The sequence below is a fragment of the Marmota flaviventris genome, chromosome 7 (genome assembly GCF_047511675.1).
Source record: "Marmota flaviventris isolate mMarFla1 chromosome 7, mMarFla1.hap1, whole genome shotgun sequence".
Classification (NCBI taxonomy): domain Eukaryota; kingdom Metazoa; phylum Chordata; class Mammalia; order Rodentia; family Sciuridae; genus Marmota; species Marmota flaviventris.
Window position 1 is genome coordinate 66513871 of NC_092504.1, and position 19390 is coordinate 66533260.

Sequence of the window (19390 nt, forward strand, 5' to 3'; positions counted from 1 at the left end):
AAAGGGCTCCCTCAGGGCTCCTGAACTGAGCACAGACAAGAACACCAATATGCATACTCAGTGTCATCACAACAGTGTTTAGAGAACCTCTTTTGCATCTTAAAATACTTTATCTTTTTCATAAACCCAATTAATATCTACTAGAAATGGCCCTGGTCTCGGAGATACTTGGGGGATTAATTAGCACTTTAGCTATTCAGCAAAGATTTATCTGAGTCCAAAATCTCTCCCTCCAGCCTGGAGACTGAAGACACACCTGGCTACCCAGAGCCCAGCTGGCCCTCTGCCTCTCCAGAGGCCTGCTGCTCTTACAGCCAGGGGCAGTGTGACACAGGGTCAAGGGGCTGCTTTGCTTTTAGCACTTTGATTTGCTTCTTCCCCATGAAGATTCCAGTGGATAGAAGCAGGGCCTGGCTGTTTGGAAGGCTCTCTGCCCACTCTTTGCCTTGCCTTCACATAGCTGAGTGAGAACAACCTGGAAGCACTCCTCTGAGGAAGTCTAAATGAGCCTCAAGATCTCAAAAAGCTCTAGTAATGGCCTGAGAACCTCTCATGCTAAACGAAAAAAGCACTTGGAGGCACATCTTCTTCCCAGATTAGGGAGGGGGAAATTCTACAGCAGAAGAAGTGATGCTGCGATTTGACTGTGTCCCCAAAGTTCATATGTTGGAAACTTGAGCCCCAGTCATGATGTTAGGAGGCGGGGCCTAAAGGGAGGCATTTGGGTGGAGGGCACCTCCTTCAAAAGTAGATTAATGGATTCCTTAAAAAAGGGTGAGTTTCAAAATGGATCAAGGAGCTTGATATCAAATCAGAGACACGGCATCTGATAGAAGAAAAAGTTGGCTATGATCTACATATTGTGGGGTCAGGCTCCAAATTCTTCAATAGGACATCCATAGCACAAAAGTTAATAACTAGAATCAACAAATGGGACTTACTCAAACTAAAAGGTTTTTTCTCAGCAAAAGAAACAATAAGAGAGGTAAATAGGGAGCCTACATCCTGGGAACAAATCTTTACTCCTCACACTTCAGATAGAGCCCTAATATCCAGAGTATACAAAGAACTCAAAAAATTAAACAATAAGAAAACAAATAACCCAATCAACAAATGGGCCAAGGACCTGAACAGACACTTCTCAGAGGAGGACATACAATCAATCAACAAGTACATGAAAAAATGCTCACCATCTCTAGCTGTCAGAGAAATGCAAATCAAAACCACCCTAAGATACCATCTCACTCCAGTAAGATTGGCAGCCATTATGAAGTCAAACAACAACAAGTGCTGGCGAGGATGTGGGGAAAAGGGTACACTTGTACATTGCTGGTGGGACTGCAAATTGGTGCGGCCAATCTGGAAAGCAGTATGGAGATTTCTTGGAAAGCTGGGAATGGAACCACCATTTGACCCAGCTATTCCCCTTCTCGGTCTATTCCCTAAAGACCTCAAAAGAGCATACTACAGGGACACTGCTACATCGATGTTCATAGCAGCACAATTCACAATAGCAAGACTGTGGAACCAACCTAGATGCCCTTCAATAGATGAATGGATAAAAAAAATGTGGCATTTATACACAATGGAGTATTACTCTGCATTAAAAAATGACAAAATCATGGAATTTGCAGGGAAATGGATGGCATTAGAGTAGATTATGCTAAGTGAAGCCAGCCAATCCCTAAAAAACAAATGCCAAATGTCTTCTTTGATATAAGGAGAGTAACTAAGAACAGAGTAGGGACGAAGAGCATGAGAAGAAGATTAACATTAAACAGGGATGAGAGGTGGGAGGGAAAGGGAGAGAGAAGGGAAATTGCATGGAAATGGAAGGAGACCCTCATGGTTATACAAAATTACATACAAGAGGAAGTGAGGGGAAAGGGAAAAAAAAAACAAGGGGGAGAAATGAATTACAGTAGATGGGGTAGAGAGAGAAGAGGGGAGGGGAGGGGAGGGGAGGGGAGGGGGATAGTAGAGGATAGGAAAGGCAGCAGAATACAACAGACACTAGTATGGCAATATGTAAATCAATGGATGTGTAACCGATGTGATTCTGCAATCTGTATATGGGGTAAAAATGGGATTTCATAACCCACTTGAATCAAAGTGTGAAATATGATATGTCAAGAACTATGTAATGTTTTGAACAACCAACAATAAAAAATTTTTTTAAAAAAGGGGTGAGTTCCTCCACCATCTGCTATGTGATGAAAGAACAAAAAGGTTCTTGCATGCTGATCCCTCGATCTTGCACTTCCCAGTGTCCAGAACAGTGAGCCAACACATCTGGGCTAATTATAATTTACCCATGTAAGTGCTTCTCTTGTTGCAGCACAAAATAGGCTGAAGTCAGATTCTGCCCTGGGTGAGGGTGATCACTGCTCTTTGCCAGCCTGCAGGCCAGAAAAATCACCTATGTCCTGTGGCCACCGTTTACAGGATGCAGGTTAGGACTAACCTCTCCCTCCACCCCTTGGCTGTAGTGAACATCTACTGCCCTTTCAGGCCCATTCCTGGGGTCTTCCTGACCATTTTCATTTGTCAATGGGTCAGAAAAGTTACAAAGGGTGCCCTTGTATCAGTTGGCAGAAGAGCCTGGATCCAAGATGCCACTGAAAGAGACAGTTTATCACAAGCAGAGCTACACTGTGTTTCCAGCTTACCAAGAAGGAGGCCAAGCTGGAAAAGTGCCTGCTCTCCTCCAAATGTTGTGAAGCCTTCCTAGACAAGGGAGTCTAGGAAACCAGACAGGGTGCCATATGCCTATAATCCCAGCGACATTTCCCTGGCATTTCAGGTAAACTAACAGTCACAGAACCATCCTGAATTTGGGATTGTACAGGAAGACACATTCCTCCTAAGCTACCAGCCCCTGGGGTGGAGCATCACTAACACTCTGGGTACAAGAACCACCTGCAGTTTGTTAAAATGCAGATTCCTGCGTCTGGCTTCAGAAAGTCAGGTCTGGAGGTCTGGGTGGAGTCCTGAATCTGGATGTTCAAGAAAAAGCTCATTTAAATGACTCCAGTGCAGACAGCAGACCTCACTGAGGCAAACTGAGAAACAGCTGATCCCTGCTCCTGGGTTTCTATGCCTCAACACTTTTAGATACAGTCTCTCAAAGCTCTTTTCTCCAGGGACTGTGGGCAGTTAGTAAGGGAAAGGCTGCTCCCAGGTTTTCCATATGGATCATGTAGCCAGAATCCCCTCAACCAACACTTAGGTATTTATGGAAGCAGTTTCTAGAATTTACTTCAACCTAATCTGAGAGGGGGAAAAGAGCTACTAAAGGACATTACTAGGACACTCGATGACATTTGAGTAATCACTGAAGCTTAGGAAATATCAAGGTTATAGTTCCTAATTTGGGTAACTGTACTGTGGTTATGCTCTTGTTCTTAGGAAATATACATTGAGATATTTAGAAATAAAAGGGGACAGTGCTTCCAACTCGTTCTCCAATGGTTCAGGAAAAAATAATATACGTACACATATATTCATACAAAGAGAAAAAATGATAAAGCAAATGGAGCAAGATGTAAACAGTGAGACTGGGCTGAGAGTTCCTTGTACTATTATGGGTCAGGCTATATGGGCAATGACCAAACAGACTCCATTTTGCCATGAGACACCACATCATGTAAGAAGTGCTTTTCCTAGGTAAAGCCCCACCTCTGTACCCATCAACAGTTGCTTAACATAGTATGTTTGGCAACACAAAATGGTAATTCTTATACAATGTAAAAGTGTTCTCTCTTTGGTTCCCGTTTTTCTTGGACAATGTACCCTGTCAGAGATTGACTGTCTAGATGGTAGTAACCATTCTTTAACTTGTACACAACTAGGGACATTTTGGCCCACTCTCTTTTCTGCTTATGATTTTAGATCTCATGATGTTGTTTATGGTTTTGAATCATAGCAACAGCCACTTATGCTTCAATACGGTTTTGGACTATAAAAGGTGTACTCAAACCCCGGGAGGGGGCCGAAGGGTATAGACTTGCAGCCTACCCCTCATCCTGCCAGCTAGTAGATCCGGTCCTCCTGCTGGTGAATAAAGTTTCTGTCTCCCGCTTTAAGACCAACTCAGGGGGCTGGGATTGTGGCTCAGCAGGAGAGCGCTCACCTAGCATGGGCCGGACCCGGGTTCGATCCTCAGCACCACATAAAAATAAAGGCATTGTGTTGTGTCCGTCTACACCTAAAAAAATAAATAAATGTTTTTAAAAATGTATATATAAAAAAAGATCGACTTAGTGATTTATTGCAGTCTCACCTTGACAGTACCATTTTTATGAGTCTAAAATTGTGTATCAAGGTAAAAAATTGCAAAGAAAAAAATCCCAAGGTAAGCAAGGATGGGGGGTGGGTAATAGACTATTCTTTTTTGTATATGCTTGAAACTTCATTTAATTAAAAAAATTACCTGTAACAAGCCTCAGGTATAATTTGAGTGACACTGGCCCTGGGCTAGCTGATGGGCCTAGACACCATTTACCTATATGGGAAAATGAATAGTGAGTTAGGAGCACCTCCTGACTTGTGGCACTTTCCTCATCTGTCCCCTTACCTCCCGACACCACAAGGAAGTAACTTTATAATTTTATTTTTACAATGTTATTTTTTCTGATAATAAAAGTAATGTCAATTCTCTCAGATGGGAAAATCTTATGCAAAGGCAATTATAAATGAAAATTACAATCACCTTTTAGACACACATTGCTTCTATCACAAAAGGAGTTTCTTCTAGGACAAGTGAGTCACCTAAAACCTTAGAATTTTTTTTTTTTTTTTTTTGAGGATTGAATCCAGGGGTTTTTAACCACTGAGCCACATCCACAGCCCTTTTTATTTTTTTTTATTTTAAGACAGAATCTCACTAGGTGGCTTACAGCCTCACTAAATTGCTGAGGCTGGCCTTGAACCTGAAATTCTCCTGTCTCAGCCTCCCAAGTTGCTGGGATCACAGGTGTATGTCACTAAGCCCTGCTAAACCTTAGAATTGTGATTGGGCTCTAATACCTTTCCTCACACACTATGGGGATATCAACTTAGACTGGAATATATTAATTTTCTTTTAAATTCTCATATTTTAATAGAACTGTGAATGGGATAGAAGCTAAAGATTATATAGATTATACAACAAGAGAACGAATACGCAGAGGTGATAGGAAAAATATTTGACAACTCACAAGGCACCAACCAATCAACACCAATCAGAACAGATGTAGAGTTAAGCCCTGCAGCTGAGCCAGGCATTGACCTTTTAGCTTCAGGGTTGCTGGGGATTCCATGCATAGCAGAAAAGGCAGAAGCAACTGGTTATTTCAATATTTTAATCACTAGTAGAACCACAGTGGCGCATGCTGATTGAATACAAGCTCTGCGCCCAAGGGAATATGAGATTTAATAAGCGCTTATTCCAGCTCTCCTAGGAGCACTGCCAAGCTAGTTCCTATCTACCTTATACGCAGATGGTGTGACTTAACTTGCCCCAGAGCTCCAGATGGAATTCTAGGACATCATTCTATGCCTACTCTAGCATATTTTTGAACTGAAGGCAATTGAACAGAAACAGATATATTAACAACAAACAAACAAACAAACAAAAAATCAATGACAAAAAGAAACCCACCTCTCTACCATTCCCTTATTTGCCTAAAAGCAGGACATACATTTATAAGGGCTAGTGTCCTTCCCCTACCTTCTACCAGGAAAGACAACAGTTGACCAAAATTAGGCCCCTCTCAGCCTGGAGACCCACAAAACCAACTTCAGGAGGCTTACTAACTAGCCTTTATCTATTTGCCTTTCTACAGTCAGAGTCCTTCTTCTCTAAAAATGTACTTTGTTGCTTCTCTAAAAATGTACCCTTCTGGGCTAACTTTAGAAAGATCATCAGGCTCTAGATATTTGATATTAACTTCAGCTACAAATTAAAAAGTCTCATGGATGTTCTATAAAAACAGTACTTTGTATCCATTTTGAACCAATAAAATTCTAAAGACTTGTGAGGCTCTGGGTTTGATTCTCAGCACCACGTATAAATAAATAAAATAAAGGCTTATTGACAACTAAAAAATATTTAAAAAAAAAATTTTTTAATGTACCCTTCTGTGCTGAAGATGCTCTATAGGTGGAATTCAAAGCCACCTCTTTGAGACCTATTCATTCCCTGTGTGTCTCCCGTGTATACATATGAAGTATATAGGCCAATAAACTTCTGTTCATCATTGTTTTTAATTGGTCTTTTGGTGCAAGGCTCTGTCGCAACTAAGAACTATGAAGGGAAGAAAAAAAATTACTTTTTCCTTCTTTTAGGAAAGACCCTGAAGTAATGTGAATAGAGCTCAAAAATGTTACTGGCTCACCTGCTTTTCAAGTTCTGCAGAGCCCAAGATATGTGGGCCTTATTCACACTTGCTAATAAGTATCTCCACTTACTTATCATGACTCCTGGGCCCACAAATGCTTTGGGGACACTTCAAGTGAGTTGCAGACTGAGAACAGAGACAAGTTTCATTGAAACTATCTCAAAATCTTCTTATGAACATACTTAGGAAAGGAGTGAACTGGTGAACTACTCCACGAAACACTTAAGTTTCAGAAATTCATTTCTAATTTCATGCATGGAACTTTGAAAGGATAAGAGTATTTTCCATTTTCTACCCCAGCCCAGAGAACAATAGTTGCTCCTTTGAGTTATAAAAGATAGAAGAGTAGAGACCTGAGTCTTTGTTTTCTCACTCAATGTCTGGCCCAGGGCCCTAAGTAATTAATTGCTTGCTTGATAAATGCTTTTGATGAGGAGGATGCTATTAGAGATGGCCTGGCCCATTTAGCTCCCAGATTGTGTTCATAAGCCATCCTCCCTTCAGAGAACCAAGCTAAAACCAGCACAGCCCCAATAGCAAGTAGATGATGATATCCATATGCTAGGCAGTGATAGAAGAAGAAAATGCATTTAAACCTCACTTTTAAATCTCTATTCTTATCTCATTTCATTTCCAAGTTCATTGATATTTGATATTTCTTCTCCCATTTCAGAGGCACTATTAGGAATCTTCCACCCTAGGAGACCTAACCACCTCCCAGAGCAACATCCATTAAGCACTTACCTTAAGTAGGCAATTTACATGCGTATCTGACTCAAAGGTTTTACATGACTACAATATAGTTCTGCTCTGTACATCTTCCTGAATGTGCACTTTCAAAAATTGTTTTCGGTACTCTATCTAAAAGCTATTGTTCTGTTTTCCTCATCACACAGTTAGCACCTTCCCTCTTGGTAATACACTTTGTTCTTAGATTGTTTGTGCAAATAAAAAGTACCCGCTGGGTGGGGTTAAGTGAGGAGACACTGGACTTTTAACTGCCCTTAAGTAAAATCTGGGATAAGAGAACAGAAATCCGGCTGTGACTTCATCAGTGAGGTTCTGCATCACATGATAGATGAGGAAAATGACCAATCATGAAAATCAGCATTCCAGGGAAATTGTGTCTCCAAGGTTAAGAACATTCCAAGTCACTGGCTTTCTATCTTTTTAATTCAGTTAAATTAAGCCAGGAACCCTACTCCAAAGGTGGTTAAGAATTCTCTGTGCCCAGAGTCACATTCCCCACCTTCAACACTCCCTCCACCCAACCTGTCACCCCTCATCAAAGCCCTGAGGAGCAGTAGAGAGCTCTGCAAGCTTCTCCTGAGATCAGGGCTACTCACAGGGTGGACAGGTGCAGAGGGGCATGCAGATCTCCAGGGCACTGAGGAAAAGGTCTCTCTTTCCCCAGCCCTTCTCCCCAAACCAAACAGTTTTCCTACAGGGCTGGGGAACACTGTTAAAGATAAGGGACCAAATGCAAATTCCCTTTGAAAAAGCATGCAGTGACTTAGACTCATTCATTTATCCCTTGATCTGTCCACCCTGCGCTGCACATGTTGGGTATCATCACAGCAGAAGCCCTGTGTCAGGTTGGAGCAGAGCAGCCCTGGAGGAGCTTGAAGCCTCAGGGGAAAGCAGACATTTATGACTCACCAGGATGACCACAAGACCCCAGACAAGCATAAGGAGTCAGGAGCAGAGGGCAGAGCACACTGAAACGTAAGACATAGGAACTGAAGCCTCTCCAGACACAGGAGGTGCACCACGAGGAGAAAGGAAGGAAGAAGAGGTGCAGTCTGTACCAGCAGCCATGCCTGCCTCTTCCCTCCAGCAGAGCCTGGGGTTTGTTTGGCTGTTTGCCCATGTGACTTGGTGGCTGTTAGCGTCTGCATGAATTTGTCTAACTTCATGTGTTGAAATCCTCACTCCCAAGGTGGTGGAAGTTGGAGGTGAGGCTTTGAGGGTGGTACCCCCAGGGGATGGAATCAGTGCCCTCATAAAAGAGGATCCAGAGACACCATGCCCTTTCCACCATGTTTGTACACAGAGAGAAGGTACCATTCTTTTAATCCGGAAGTGGGCCCTCACTAGGGACCTATCTACAGCCTCCTTGATCTGGGACTTCCCAGCCTCCAAAACCCTGAGAGACAAATCTGTGTGGTTTAAAGTTTCGATTACAGCAGCCTGGTGGACTAGAACGGCAGCCAGCCCTGAAAAGGCTGAACCGGCTACCGTAATCCATTCCCTTGCCAGTGACTGGTTTAATAAGGCACATGTGACCCAATCCTGCAAGTGAGACTTGAGGGGACATCAGTTGTGAGGCAACAAGGAAAATATTTTTATTCTGTGATAAAACAAGAAGGGGCAGCCTCTCTCTCTTCTTCCATAGGACAGTATTGTAACTCCACAGAGTTGCCTAGAATTCTGGCAGTCATCTTGTAACCATGAAGAAAACATTTAGTTTAGTGACAAGACCACCAAAGAAAACTGCTCTTAGATGCTATTGCTGGGTCCTCCCATTAGTGTCCTGCCTCAGAATTTCTCATTTTTTGAAATGAGAAATCTTCGTTATCATCTAAGCCACTGAAGCTGCATTTTGTGATACCTGCAGCCAAGAGCCAAATTTTATCCCAACTGATAAAATCTGCTTCTCAATTTTTGTGGAAGGCAGCCCAACCCCCAGGCTCCTCCCTGTTACCAGTTCAATTGTTAAATAGACATGCTACAGTCCCAAAGGCCATGCACAGGGTCTCCTTGTTATTTTCCCCTGTATCTATTCATGAAAATAAAATTAATTTTCTAGCCCATGAATTAAACATTGCTGCTGCTGCCGGTGGTTGAAAGACTAGCAACGGCCTTTTGTTGGTAAGAGAAGCAGGATCCCGACATGTTCTAAAATAAGCTACAAGGAGTCAAAAGTGTAGGAGGGGAAGCAAAGGAAAAGAGACCATTAAAAGGAAAATTGCAAAATCCCACTCAAGTTTAGCTTCTCTAAATTGCCAGCTTGTGGTCACAGGGTGCTTATCTAACCATAGCATGTAGATGAGCCGTGGAGATATTGTTAAAATGCAGCTATTGATTCAATAGGTCAGAGATAGAATCTGAGATTGGCTATTTCTGAAAGCTCCCAGGTAATGCTGAGGGCTGCTGATCCAAGGACCGACCACACTTTGAGTAGCAAGCCTCTTAAGGCTCAGGTGGCTCAGCTGGGGGATGCCTGGGTGTTTGCTATAAAACTCTAGGACGCTCCAGAAGAAGCCTGCAGCCTGAAGGAACCCAGAGCCCTCAAACCATTCCTTGTAAACATCAGAGCCTGCAGTATCCCTAACACCCACAGAAATGGGGAGCAGGATGTAGAAGAGAGGACCCTTTACCCCTAGAATGCAGGCTAGTGAGAACCAGCTGCTTTAAGGCCAGTTTGAGGGTGGAAGTGAGGTAGGAATTGGAACAGCCCCCCTCCATGGGTAACTTTTAGAAGCCCCTTGGTCAGCCAGCCCCAGTTTCCTGCAGACTTCCCTCAGTTCCCACCTCTTCTAGTGCAGCTCTGGACTGTGCAACCTATATGACTTGGTGGGTATTGGCTGTGCATCTATTTCTCCAGTTCACCTGCCTCAGGATGGCAATAGTGAATGGGGGTAATAAATAGTGTTAAATAAGGAAACTAGATAAGGTTATCAGCTGTGTATCAGAAACACCAAAAAAAAAAAAAAATAGTTTTTTTTTTTTTAAGACAGGATATCACTCTGGGAGATTCCAATTCAGTAGCATGGGTAGAGGCTCAGGCTTCTGAAAAATTTAAAAACTACTCAAGTGATTCTGATGATTGGTCATTTTTAACAACCACCAGAATGAAAAAACAAGCTGGGCACAGTGGCTCATGCCTGTAATCCCAGCAACCCAGAAGACTGAGGCAGGGCAACTGCAAGTTTTAGGCCAGCCTCAGCAACTTAGCAGCAGTCCTAGCCAAAGTAGAGAAGGGAGAAAAATAAATAAAAAGCATCCCAATTAGAAAGGAAGAGGTGTGCACACCTGTAATCCCAGAGACTCAGGAGGCTGAGGCAAGAGCATAAGGATTCAAGGCCAGCCTGGGCAACTTAGTGAGATACCTGTCTCAAAAGATAAAAAAGGGCTATGGGTGTGGCTCAGTGGTAGCTTGCCTAGCACATGAAAGGCCCTGAGTTCAATCCCCAGTACTGAGAGAGAGAGAGAGAAATATTAGTGGATGTGAATACGTGAATCTAGGGCCTTGCGCATGCTAAGCATGTAAGACTGCGAGACTCTCTCTCATGGCCATTGACACACATAATGAAAAAACAACAATATTTATAAGGGAGGCAACTGGCCCTGTGGAGGCCACCAATCCACTGCCAAGGGAAATAAAACCTGAAGCAAACCAGCTTTCAGTATGACCTGGGCTTTCTGACCACCAGGGGGCTTGCTTCATCCAGGGGTCTGGATCCAACAAGTCTCAGCCTGCAAAGGAAGAGCTGAACAGAGGAGCCCAGAGGAGGGAAGCCCAAAGGGAGTGAGCCAATGAAGCAGGGAGGGCTGATGTTGGCTGTGTGCTGGCTTCAGGGCCAAGCCTCTGTTTCATTGCATTCCAGCTGCAGCCCAACGCTGCTTGTTCTGTTACAATCCCCAGTGCACAGCTGAAGACACTTAGAAGAGAGGATGAGTAATTTGCTCAAGGCTACACTGGGGCAATGGGCAGGACGTTGGGCCTAGACCCTTTATTTCAGATCCCATACTCTTTTTTTTTTTTTTTTTTTTTTTTTTTGCTGTGTCAGGAATGAACCCAGGGCCTTGCCCATTCTAGGCAAGCACTCCACCTCTGAGCTACACACCCAGCCCCAAAGTCTTCTTTATACCCCAAGGGTGGTGGCACTTCTAATGAAACATAGGACAGAGGGACAGGTAGACTGTGTGACAGAGATGACAGAATGTCAAAATAAATGCTCAAGGAAAATGCCCCCCAAACTCATTTGCTTTTGTAAATCCTTAAAAAAAAAAACCATCAAGGAGGCTGGGGGTGTAGCTCGGTGTTAGACCACTTGCATAGCATGGGTGAGACCCTGGGTTCAACTGCTAGCACTGGGAAAGAAATTAAAAAATAAATAAACTACATGGCTGTTGTCACCCTTTTGTATTATCTATCAGTGGCTTTTTCTAAGTGATCATTATAATCTTATGCAAGACACAAAACTAGATTAAGTGAGAACTAAAACATTATAGCATAGTCATATCGAATATTAAAAGTTGTGCCTCACATTTGAATCACGAGTACTAAAGCCTCCCCACATCTCTTGGGAGATAATAAATAGTAGAGTGTCTACTCTCTGGAAAGCCCTTTAATATATGCCCCCTGTCAGTTTAGTATTACTGTTCCCATTTTACAGACGAGGAAACCAAAGCTCACAAATTATAAAGGGCAAGTCTGAAGTGGAACTAATTGGCAATGCCAGGATTCCCAGCCCTGGTTTCCACTCTGCAGCTCAATTTCTCATTTTATGATCACAGCGAAGCCTGCAGTGACCTTGACCGGTTTTGGAAAAAAACTGAGTTAATAATGTTAACCTCAATCTATATTTACATTTGCTGGAATCATTTAGCCAGCAAAAAGCACTCTATTCTCTCTGGTTTTGCTCCAGTCCAGTCGGAGCAAGTTCTTAGATGTGCCCATTTATTAAAAATGCAGGAGCTGCAACAACACTGGGCAGGGATTACAGGGTTTAAAAGGAAGGGCCATTGGGTTTTTTAGTTTTGGGTTTTTGAATACTTTATTTCAGTGTTACAGACTTTTTTTTTTTTTTAATGATGGCTCAAGGGGACAGAAAGGAAAAAAAAAAGTCAAAACTGAGATTCAGAAAAATAATTTGGCCCTGTTTCCACGGCAATCATGACTGGCTATGTTCCAGAATTCCCAAAGACAGTATCAAAGACCAGGTGAGGTGTCAGAGAAACAAAAAAAGATTCTTAGCTGCAAAATGGTGATCTTTTGGAAGAAAGTAGACAGAAAGAAAGAGAAGAGTGTACAGGAGGAAGTACAGAAAGGATTTGTATTCCTTTGGGGATTTTGAGAAAGAACCTTTATTTTCAAAGCCAAAACAAGAGACGCAATGAAGCCAAGTTCTATGCCAATTTATTGGGCTGCAGGAAGGCCTTTTATTCTTCTATTGAAGAAAAAGAGCCAGTATTAGGATCAATAATAATAATAGCAGCTCACAATTACTTAATACCAACCAAGGACTAGGAACTGTGCTAAGTGGTTTACACATATCAGCTAATTTAATTCTCACAATTTCATGAACAAGTATCATTAATACACCCATTTTACAGATGAGAAATGGGTTCAGAGAAGTTAATTTATCCAAGGCCATGCAAGAACAGCAGGGGATTCCCATTCAGATCTGCTCCTCTGCTGAGCCTTGCTCACCCTAAAACACAGGGAGACAAGACAGAAGTCCACTGTCATGCATTTGCAGGGCTCTTCAACACCCTGAAGACCTTCATGGAAAAGAACAAACCAACAAACACATCCGGACCAACAAAGACATCTATTCTAAGTCATGGATGTAGGTTACCCTAATGCCTCACAGAAGACAGCTCATCTTTGGTACCTCTCAAAATGTGCATGTTGGACCACCCAGCTTCTCCTGACTCCCCTCCCCCATGCCACCTTTAATCTCCAATTCTCAACTCTCTTGCCATAGGCTGATGCCCACTCAGGACAGTCCAGATACAGAAGGGCCCAGAGAATCCCATATCTGCCTTCACAATAGTCACATTTAGCCCAGGCGAGGATAGAAAGAGGATGGCTGATCCATTCAAAAGAGAAAGGTAAATGACTACTTTGCAACTGAAGTTGACCTTTAGGGGAAAGACATGGGATACATTTAGGGGTGGCTCTGATGACATTTAAAGAGAAACTAGAAAAGTTCTTGATGTTTCTAGGAGCCACCAGTCAGATTCCTGGAGACAATCAGGGAAAGGTTCCATTGGGAAGCAGCCCCAGGACTTTTACGTCAAAACTGCTGGTCATCACTTCCAGCTCAATATCCAGGGCATTGTCTAACTGTCTCCTTGGCCAGGAATTCTCGAAGCTGGCACTTTTGTGACCTCAAGCTTTCAGGTGGAGCTTTTTCCTCCCAGTGGAGTTTGATTTGTGTACCTGAAACCAATGAACTCATCCCTGAGGACCTGTGAAAGCCAAGAGCATTCTGTTCTGACAGTCTGCCCACTTAGGAACCTGGGAGGATCAGAAGGAAAAGCTACTTGCTCTGGTCCTGAGGAGGTTGGGGGGTGAGGATTAGGCCGTGCAGGAGATGGAAGGAAGTACTTAATGGATCTTTCACGGATGACATTTTTCACCATGTAAATCACTCCCTGCACACTGCACACCTAACATATCCCTTGAGTGGGGCACTCACTGCACGTATGCCTCTTGTTTTAGGCAACCTCATTTGAGGTGGAGGATAGCAAGCCTATTTCCTTGACAACTCAGGTCTCTGAAAGGATGAGCAGCTCACTGGGGCAAGAACCTTAGGCCAGGCATGATGGCATGGTGGCACACACCTGTAAACCCAGCCACTTGGGAGGCTGAGGCAGGAGGATCCTGAGTTCAAAGCCAGCCTCAGCAACTTAGTGAGGCCCTGTCTCTAAATAAAATACAAAATGGGGGGGGGGCCCTCTGGGAATGTGGCTCAGTGGTTAAGTGCCCCTGGGTTCAATCCCCAGTACCACAAAAACAAATTCAGTCCTAATGCTAGACAGAACCAGTGAGGGAGGTGTAGGTAAAGGGCCTCCAGTGGGGGTAGATTTGTGGGTCAAGACACCAGGATTTTTTCTGAAAATAGCTGTGACACAACAGTCCCCTACTCCTCCTGCTTGCCTGAGAGCCTAGACATCATCAAAACTGATCTTAGCTGCAATATGATTGTATGATTGTCCCTCTTTCCTGCCCCCCCACCCCCACCATCATTCGAAATGTTTCTAAGTCACAATTCGGGGCATTGAAACTACCACATCCAGCACTGCATTTTTTTTTTTTTTTTTGAGAGGCAATGAAGGTAAGGAAAAGAAGAAGAAAAAGAGAACAGAGCTGATAGAGAGTGGCAGAGGTACAGGATGGGGTTTGGCAACATCACCCGCAAAAGGAAAACTAGATTCCTGCAGTGTGTTGCCTTCTCTGAGGCAGTTAGAAGAGTTTGGGGGCCAACAAAGGGCCCGGTCGGTCAAGATCTTTCAGTACAAAGATTTAGTCTTCACCTCTGAGAACAGCCTGGGAAAGGGCAGAGGTGCTTGGCAAACCTAGGGAGGAGAGCCTGGTCCTTGTGGCTCCTGGAGGAATGCCCGGGTCCTGGGGTTCAGAGGTTGTAAGCAGTGGAGCCTGTGAGTCCCATGGAGCTCTAGGCATGTAAGATAATATTTTAAGTGCTCACTTCTTGAGCATTTTCTAAACATTGAAGCTATTAAAGGTAAGGCCCAGCCCCCCAGAGGCAGGTAGGCTCTGTAGTTCAATGCCCAGTCCCACCTCTGGAAGCTGAGGGAACCAGGGCCTGGATGGAGCCTCCAGGCAGCAGAGGCTTTGGTTAGCAGTGGGAGTGTGTCCATGAAGCAATGGCTGCATGTCTTACAATGTTGTCACTTACAGATAAAGGAAGACAGAGAATTAAACCACTTAAGAAGAACAATGGGGAAAACCACAAGGAATTGAGAAGGCACAATGAGGAAGCGGGATTACCAGAGCTCTGGGGGGACTTTAAAGGCTTTAGGGATTCCCTAAGACACTTGCCTCTCACCATCCCTCAACACTGTGTTCACTCTCTGAGCCACACCCCCCTTTAAAAGGTACCAAGTTCTGGATGGGTCTGCTTCCAAGATAAGGGACTACAGGGCTTCAAGGGAAGGCTTGGAACCCCAGTGGCCCTATTCTCTATATATGCATCTGCAACTGGATCTATGCCGAATTAGCAGCTTTGAAGAAAGAGGTCTTCTTATTGTCTTCTTGCCTCTGCCCCTCTGGAAATAAAAGTAGGTTGTGCTTCTCCTGTCCCAGTTCCTTACAGGGAAACCAGAGCTAAAGGGCTTCTTGGATTACCGCTTCCAATTCTCAGTCCAGTGTATCAATGTCTGTGCCTTTTGTCTTGGCTACTGCAGTTTTGATGAGAGAAGCCAAAACCAGTCTTGGGGCTGGTTAAGACTGAGATCCTGCAGCACAGGCACGGAGGTCCTGGACCTCTGGAGAGGTGGTGCTCTGCTCCTGGGATTCCTTCCCTGTGGTAGGAGGTGTAAGAAAGGAGGATGGCCAGAAAGCCACAGGTGCACTCACAGGTGCAGAACACACCTGCACTGGCCAGGTATAGAAAGCCTCTGGAGAGGTTGGTGCTGGGGCAGAGCGCTCTCTCCATGGGCTCGTTTGCTCACAGAGACACTTCTGGGGCTGGAGAACTGCAAGTGGGCATTGCAAGATCACGGAGCGGGGAGGTAGAGGGGGCTTAAAGAGGCAGGAAAGGAGCTGTTTTCTTCACTCTAATGCTTGAAAACCAAGACTCAATCTTGTGCCAGGTCTCTTCCCGCTTCCCTTATCTTTATTTTTATTAACTCAGCCCCGAGGTCCGTGACCCGCCAAGGAGACCAGAAGTTGAAACACTGCAGATAGAACCCTGGGACCCGCACAGCCACACTACTACCCGCTGTCCTGGCTCCTTGAGCCTGTACCTAGCCACTCTCTCCGCTCGCCTTGGACGGCAGGGCTGGGTCCCTCTGGCTCTCCATAAGGGGGCCAGCAAACGCTCTTTTCCAGGCTGACCGCGGGGGGAAGCAAAAGTTGGAAATGCCCGGGCAGAAATACCTGCCCGTCCGAAAGGGTGCAGAACTGGATCCCTAGAGGGCCGGGGCACGTAGGGAAGGCGAGGGGAGAACCAGGGAGCTTCGCACCGCTTGTGGCCGAGCAGCGACCTCGCGCGCCAGGTGGGGCCCCTCCACTAAGCCTGGAGCGTAGGTGGCGCCGGCGGCACTTACCCCAGAGCAGAGTGAGCGGCATGGCTTTGGGGATGAGCACCAAGGAGTACACAGCACCCAAGTGAAGCAGGCTCATCAGGACCACGTTCCTCCAGACGATGTTCAGCCGCTGCTCACGCGCGCCAGGCCTCTCCTGGCGATCGCAGAACGCCAAGCCTTCGAGCTCAGAACGGATTTCCTCCTTGGCATCGCAGAAGGAAACCTTCCCCGCGTCAGTGGCCTGGCCTGGCATGGCTGGGGAGAGGTGGGCGCTGGCAGCAGCGACGCGCGGAGCAGCTGGCTGCGGCGGGGGCTCTTGCCTTTTAGCCGGGATTCTCCGCACCTCGCGTCCCCGCCCTCCCAGCCCTTCTCTCTTCTTCAGGCGTTCAGCGTAGCCTAAGGATGCCAATCCTGGCGGACGGCATCTGTTGCTGGCGTATCACCCGTGCAGCTGTCGAGCTCAACTCCGCTGCGAGGAAGAGGAGGCGGGAGCAGGGGCCGAGAGGGCGGGGTGGAGAGGGCTGGAGCGCTCGCCCGGAGCCGAGGAAGAAAGACCTGCATAGCTACAGCCAATCAGCACTGCCCATGGGGCTCTTAAAGAGAAGGCCCCCTAAGCCCGGAGTCTGGGCTCCGCAGGGAGCCCCCCTGGACCGGAGTTGGCAGCTCCTGACCCGGGTTCGGTGAGATGGGGCTCCGGGGACAGGGAGCCTGCAGCATGGCTCTCAGAGTGCCTCCCAGCACTCTTGTTGGTTTATGTGTGTCTATTTTCTCTAGACCCTAAGCATACCGTTTCTAGATGATTCCCATTTGAACCTCGTCCCCCTTCCCCCCCTCAAGCCACAGACCAATCTTGTTGGAAATTTAAAATATTTGCTTGGAGTTTCACCGGGAGTTAAGGGCCACATTTACCATGAGAATCTTAAATTCCTGTCTGGCGGTTAGTAAGGCTCCCTAGGTCCAGGAGAGGAGTGTACGGCAGTCAGTCAACTCTTAGGGAGCCGTGGATGATCCAGGCACACAGCAGGGGCTCAGCGCTTGGTGGTTGATGCTAGAGGATTTGGAGCTGGCTACCAGCCAACAGTGCCTTGCTGCTGCTCAGCTCATCAGCCCTACAGCTCTGTTTACGGTAAATTCTAACTAACCAATATGTTTCTGACTGGGAAAATTTTTTGTTGCTGCCCATTTCTCCCCACCTGCAAGTGGACAATGGAAGAAAAAGGGCTCAGGACTGGAAGCCAGAGGCACTGAGTTCTACTTTTAATTTGCTGTGACCCAGCTCAGCTTCCTGGCACATTTTTTCTTACCTGGGAAACAGAATTAGTCTGTTCTTGCTTCCAGCTTGCAAATTCTGTGCATTTGAGTTTGAAGGGGTGCCATTATGTTGACATTATACTGAACATGAGAAAAAGCTGATGTTTTGATTTCTCATTATTAGGAATCCTTTTCAGGATTCCAGGCGAGAGGAAAAAAAAAAAAAAATACAAAGGACTGACTTCATGAAAGGGCCACACTGGAGAATCTTACTGTTAGCAGATCTGAGCCAGTCCACTCATCCAGATAAAACAATGTCTAGTTTAAAACTGAAGCAAAATCTGTGGCTTGTGGAATCCCGGCCACTGAGCTACTGTTATGGTGGAGCCTCAGATGGAGCTGAAATTAGAGAACTAAAGGAAACTTGCCTGAGGACCAGATAAATGTTGGCACTGTATAATGACCAGTGAGACAATGGATCGGGGAACTGGAGGGTGTGAATTTCATCAGTTTGCTCAACCTTCACTTTATAATGAACCACTCCCCCCCCCCCCATGCCTGCTCTATTCCTTCTCACTTCTACCAGACCCACCCGCTATCTGTGGCTCTTTAATACAGTCTGTTTTTTCTTTCTTAGGTGGCCTAGTTACTTGGTCAAAGACCTCTCTCTGGATTAGTGTTCTCTAACCATTCAGTCATCTGTTTGGCATTTATTAGACGCCTGCTTTGAGTCAGGACTAGTGAGCACTGGGGATACAAAAATGAATACAGTATGGTCCCTGCCCTAAAGGAGTTACCATAGATCCAAGACTGATCAAATAAATGTAACCTTTTGGCTATGACCTTGGAAGGGCAGAAAGTTCCAATCTATTATAAAAAAAAACAAAACTTTTTATTATGTATCTTATATACACGGAGTCAGGGGGAGCAGCAAAATAGTTCTTTATTAGTCACACTGAGTTCCTTATCTGTTTGATAAACTGCTTTATCTTGAACCTATCTCAAACCAACATCTTCCTCTTTTCCAATGGATCAGATTGGGTTGGGCCAATGGTTTCAGCTGGTTGACTTCATGATGGAGAAGAGAATGTTTTTGTGTGTTGGGGAGGAGAGAAGTGTCCTTTAGGTCTTCAAATTATACCTTTGAAGACAAATGGCACCTCCTCATCCAGCCTCAGAGTGCAACATCTACCAGTCACAACATATACTCTTGCTAATAACTGTCCACTGTAGCACATTATGCGTCAAGGTCATTGCATGTTTTCTTAGGTTCTGCTCAGAGCCTCAGAAGTGGGTGAATATTCATCTCACCCCAGGATAAGTAACCCTTACCCTGCCAAACAATTACCAAAATGTGATATGAGCCATAATAGTAGTATGTTCGGGATAAAAGGAGGGAGTAATCCTGTACTTATGCACTGAAAAAGTAGAAAGAAGGAAGCGAGGAGGGAAAGGTTCAAGGACAAAATAGTCATATTAGAAGATACGTCAAATTATAACCATTGCTACATGGGCAATTTTATTTACCAGTGCTATGTACATAGTGGACAAGTTCTTTTGTGAACTATCCAGTCCTCCTAGATATTTAGAAGTGCTTGATATATTTAAAAGTAGAAGTGGTAGAATAAAAACTTCTTATAAATAGCTTTTTTTTTTTTTAAAGAGAGGGTAATTAATTCATTTGAAAGGGAGAAGGGAAGGTTATATTTGGGTAAGGATTTCTTTAGAATATTTATTTAGTTGTGGAAAAATAC

The 19390-nt window shown here is 44.8% G+C and overlaps 1 protein-coding gene across 1 annotated transcript in view; it reads right to left on the reverse strand.

The window, feature by feature from the left end:
* The window catches only part of Scd5 (stearoyl-CoA desaturase 5), a 147577-nt gene extending 130939 nt beyond the window's left edge, over positions 1-16638 (reverse strand). The window contains exon 1 of the mRNA XM_027939783.2: positions 16407-16638. Coding sequence (XP_027795584.1) covers positions 16407-16638 — 232 coding nt within the window. The remainder of the gene's footprint in view (positions 1-16406) is intronic.
* Between the last annotated feature and the right edge of the window lie 2752 nt (positions 16639-19390).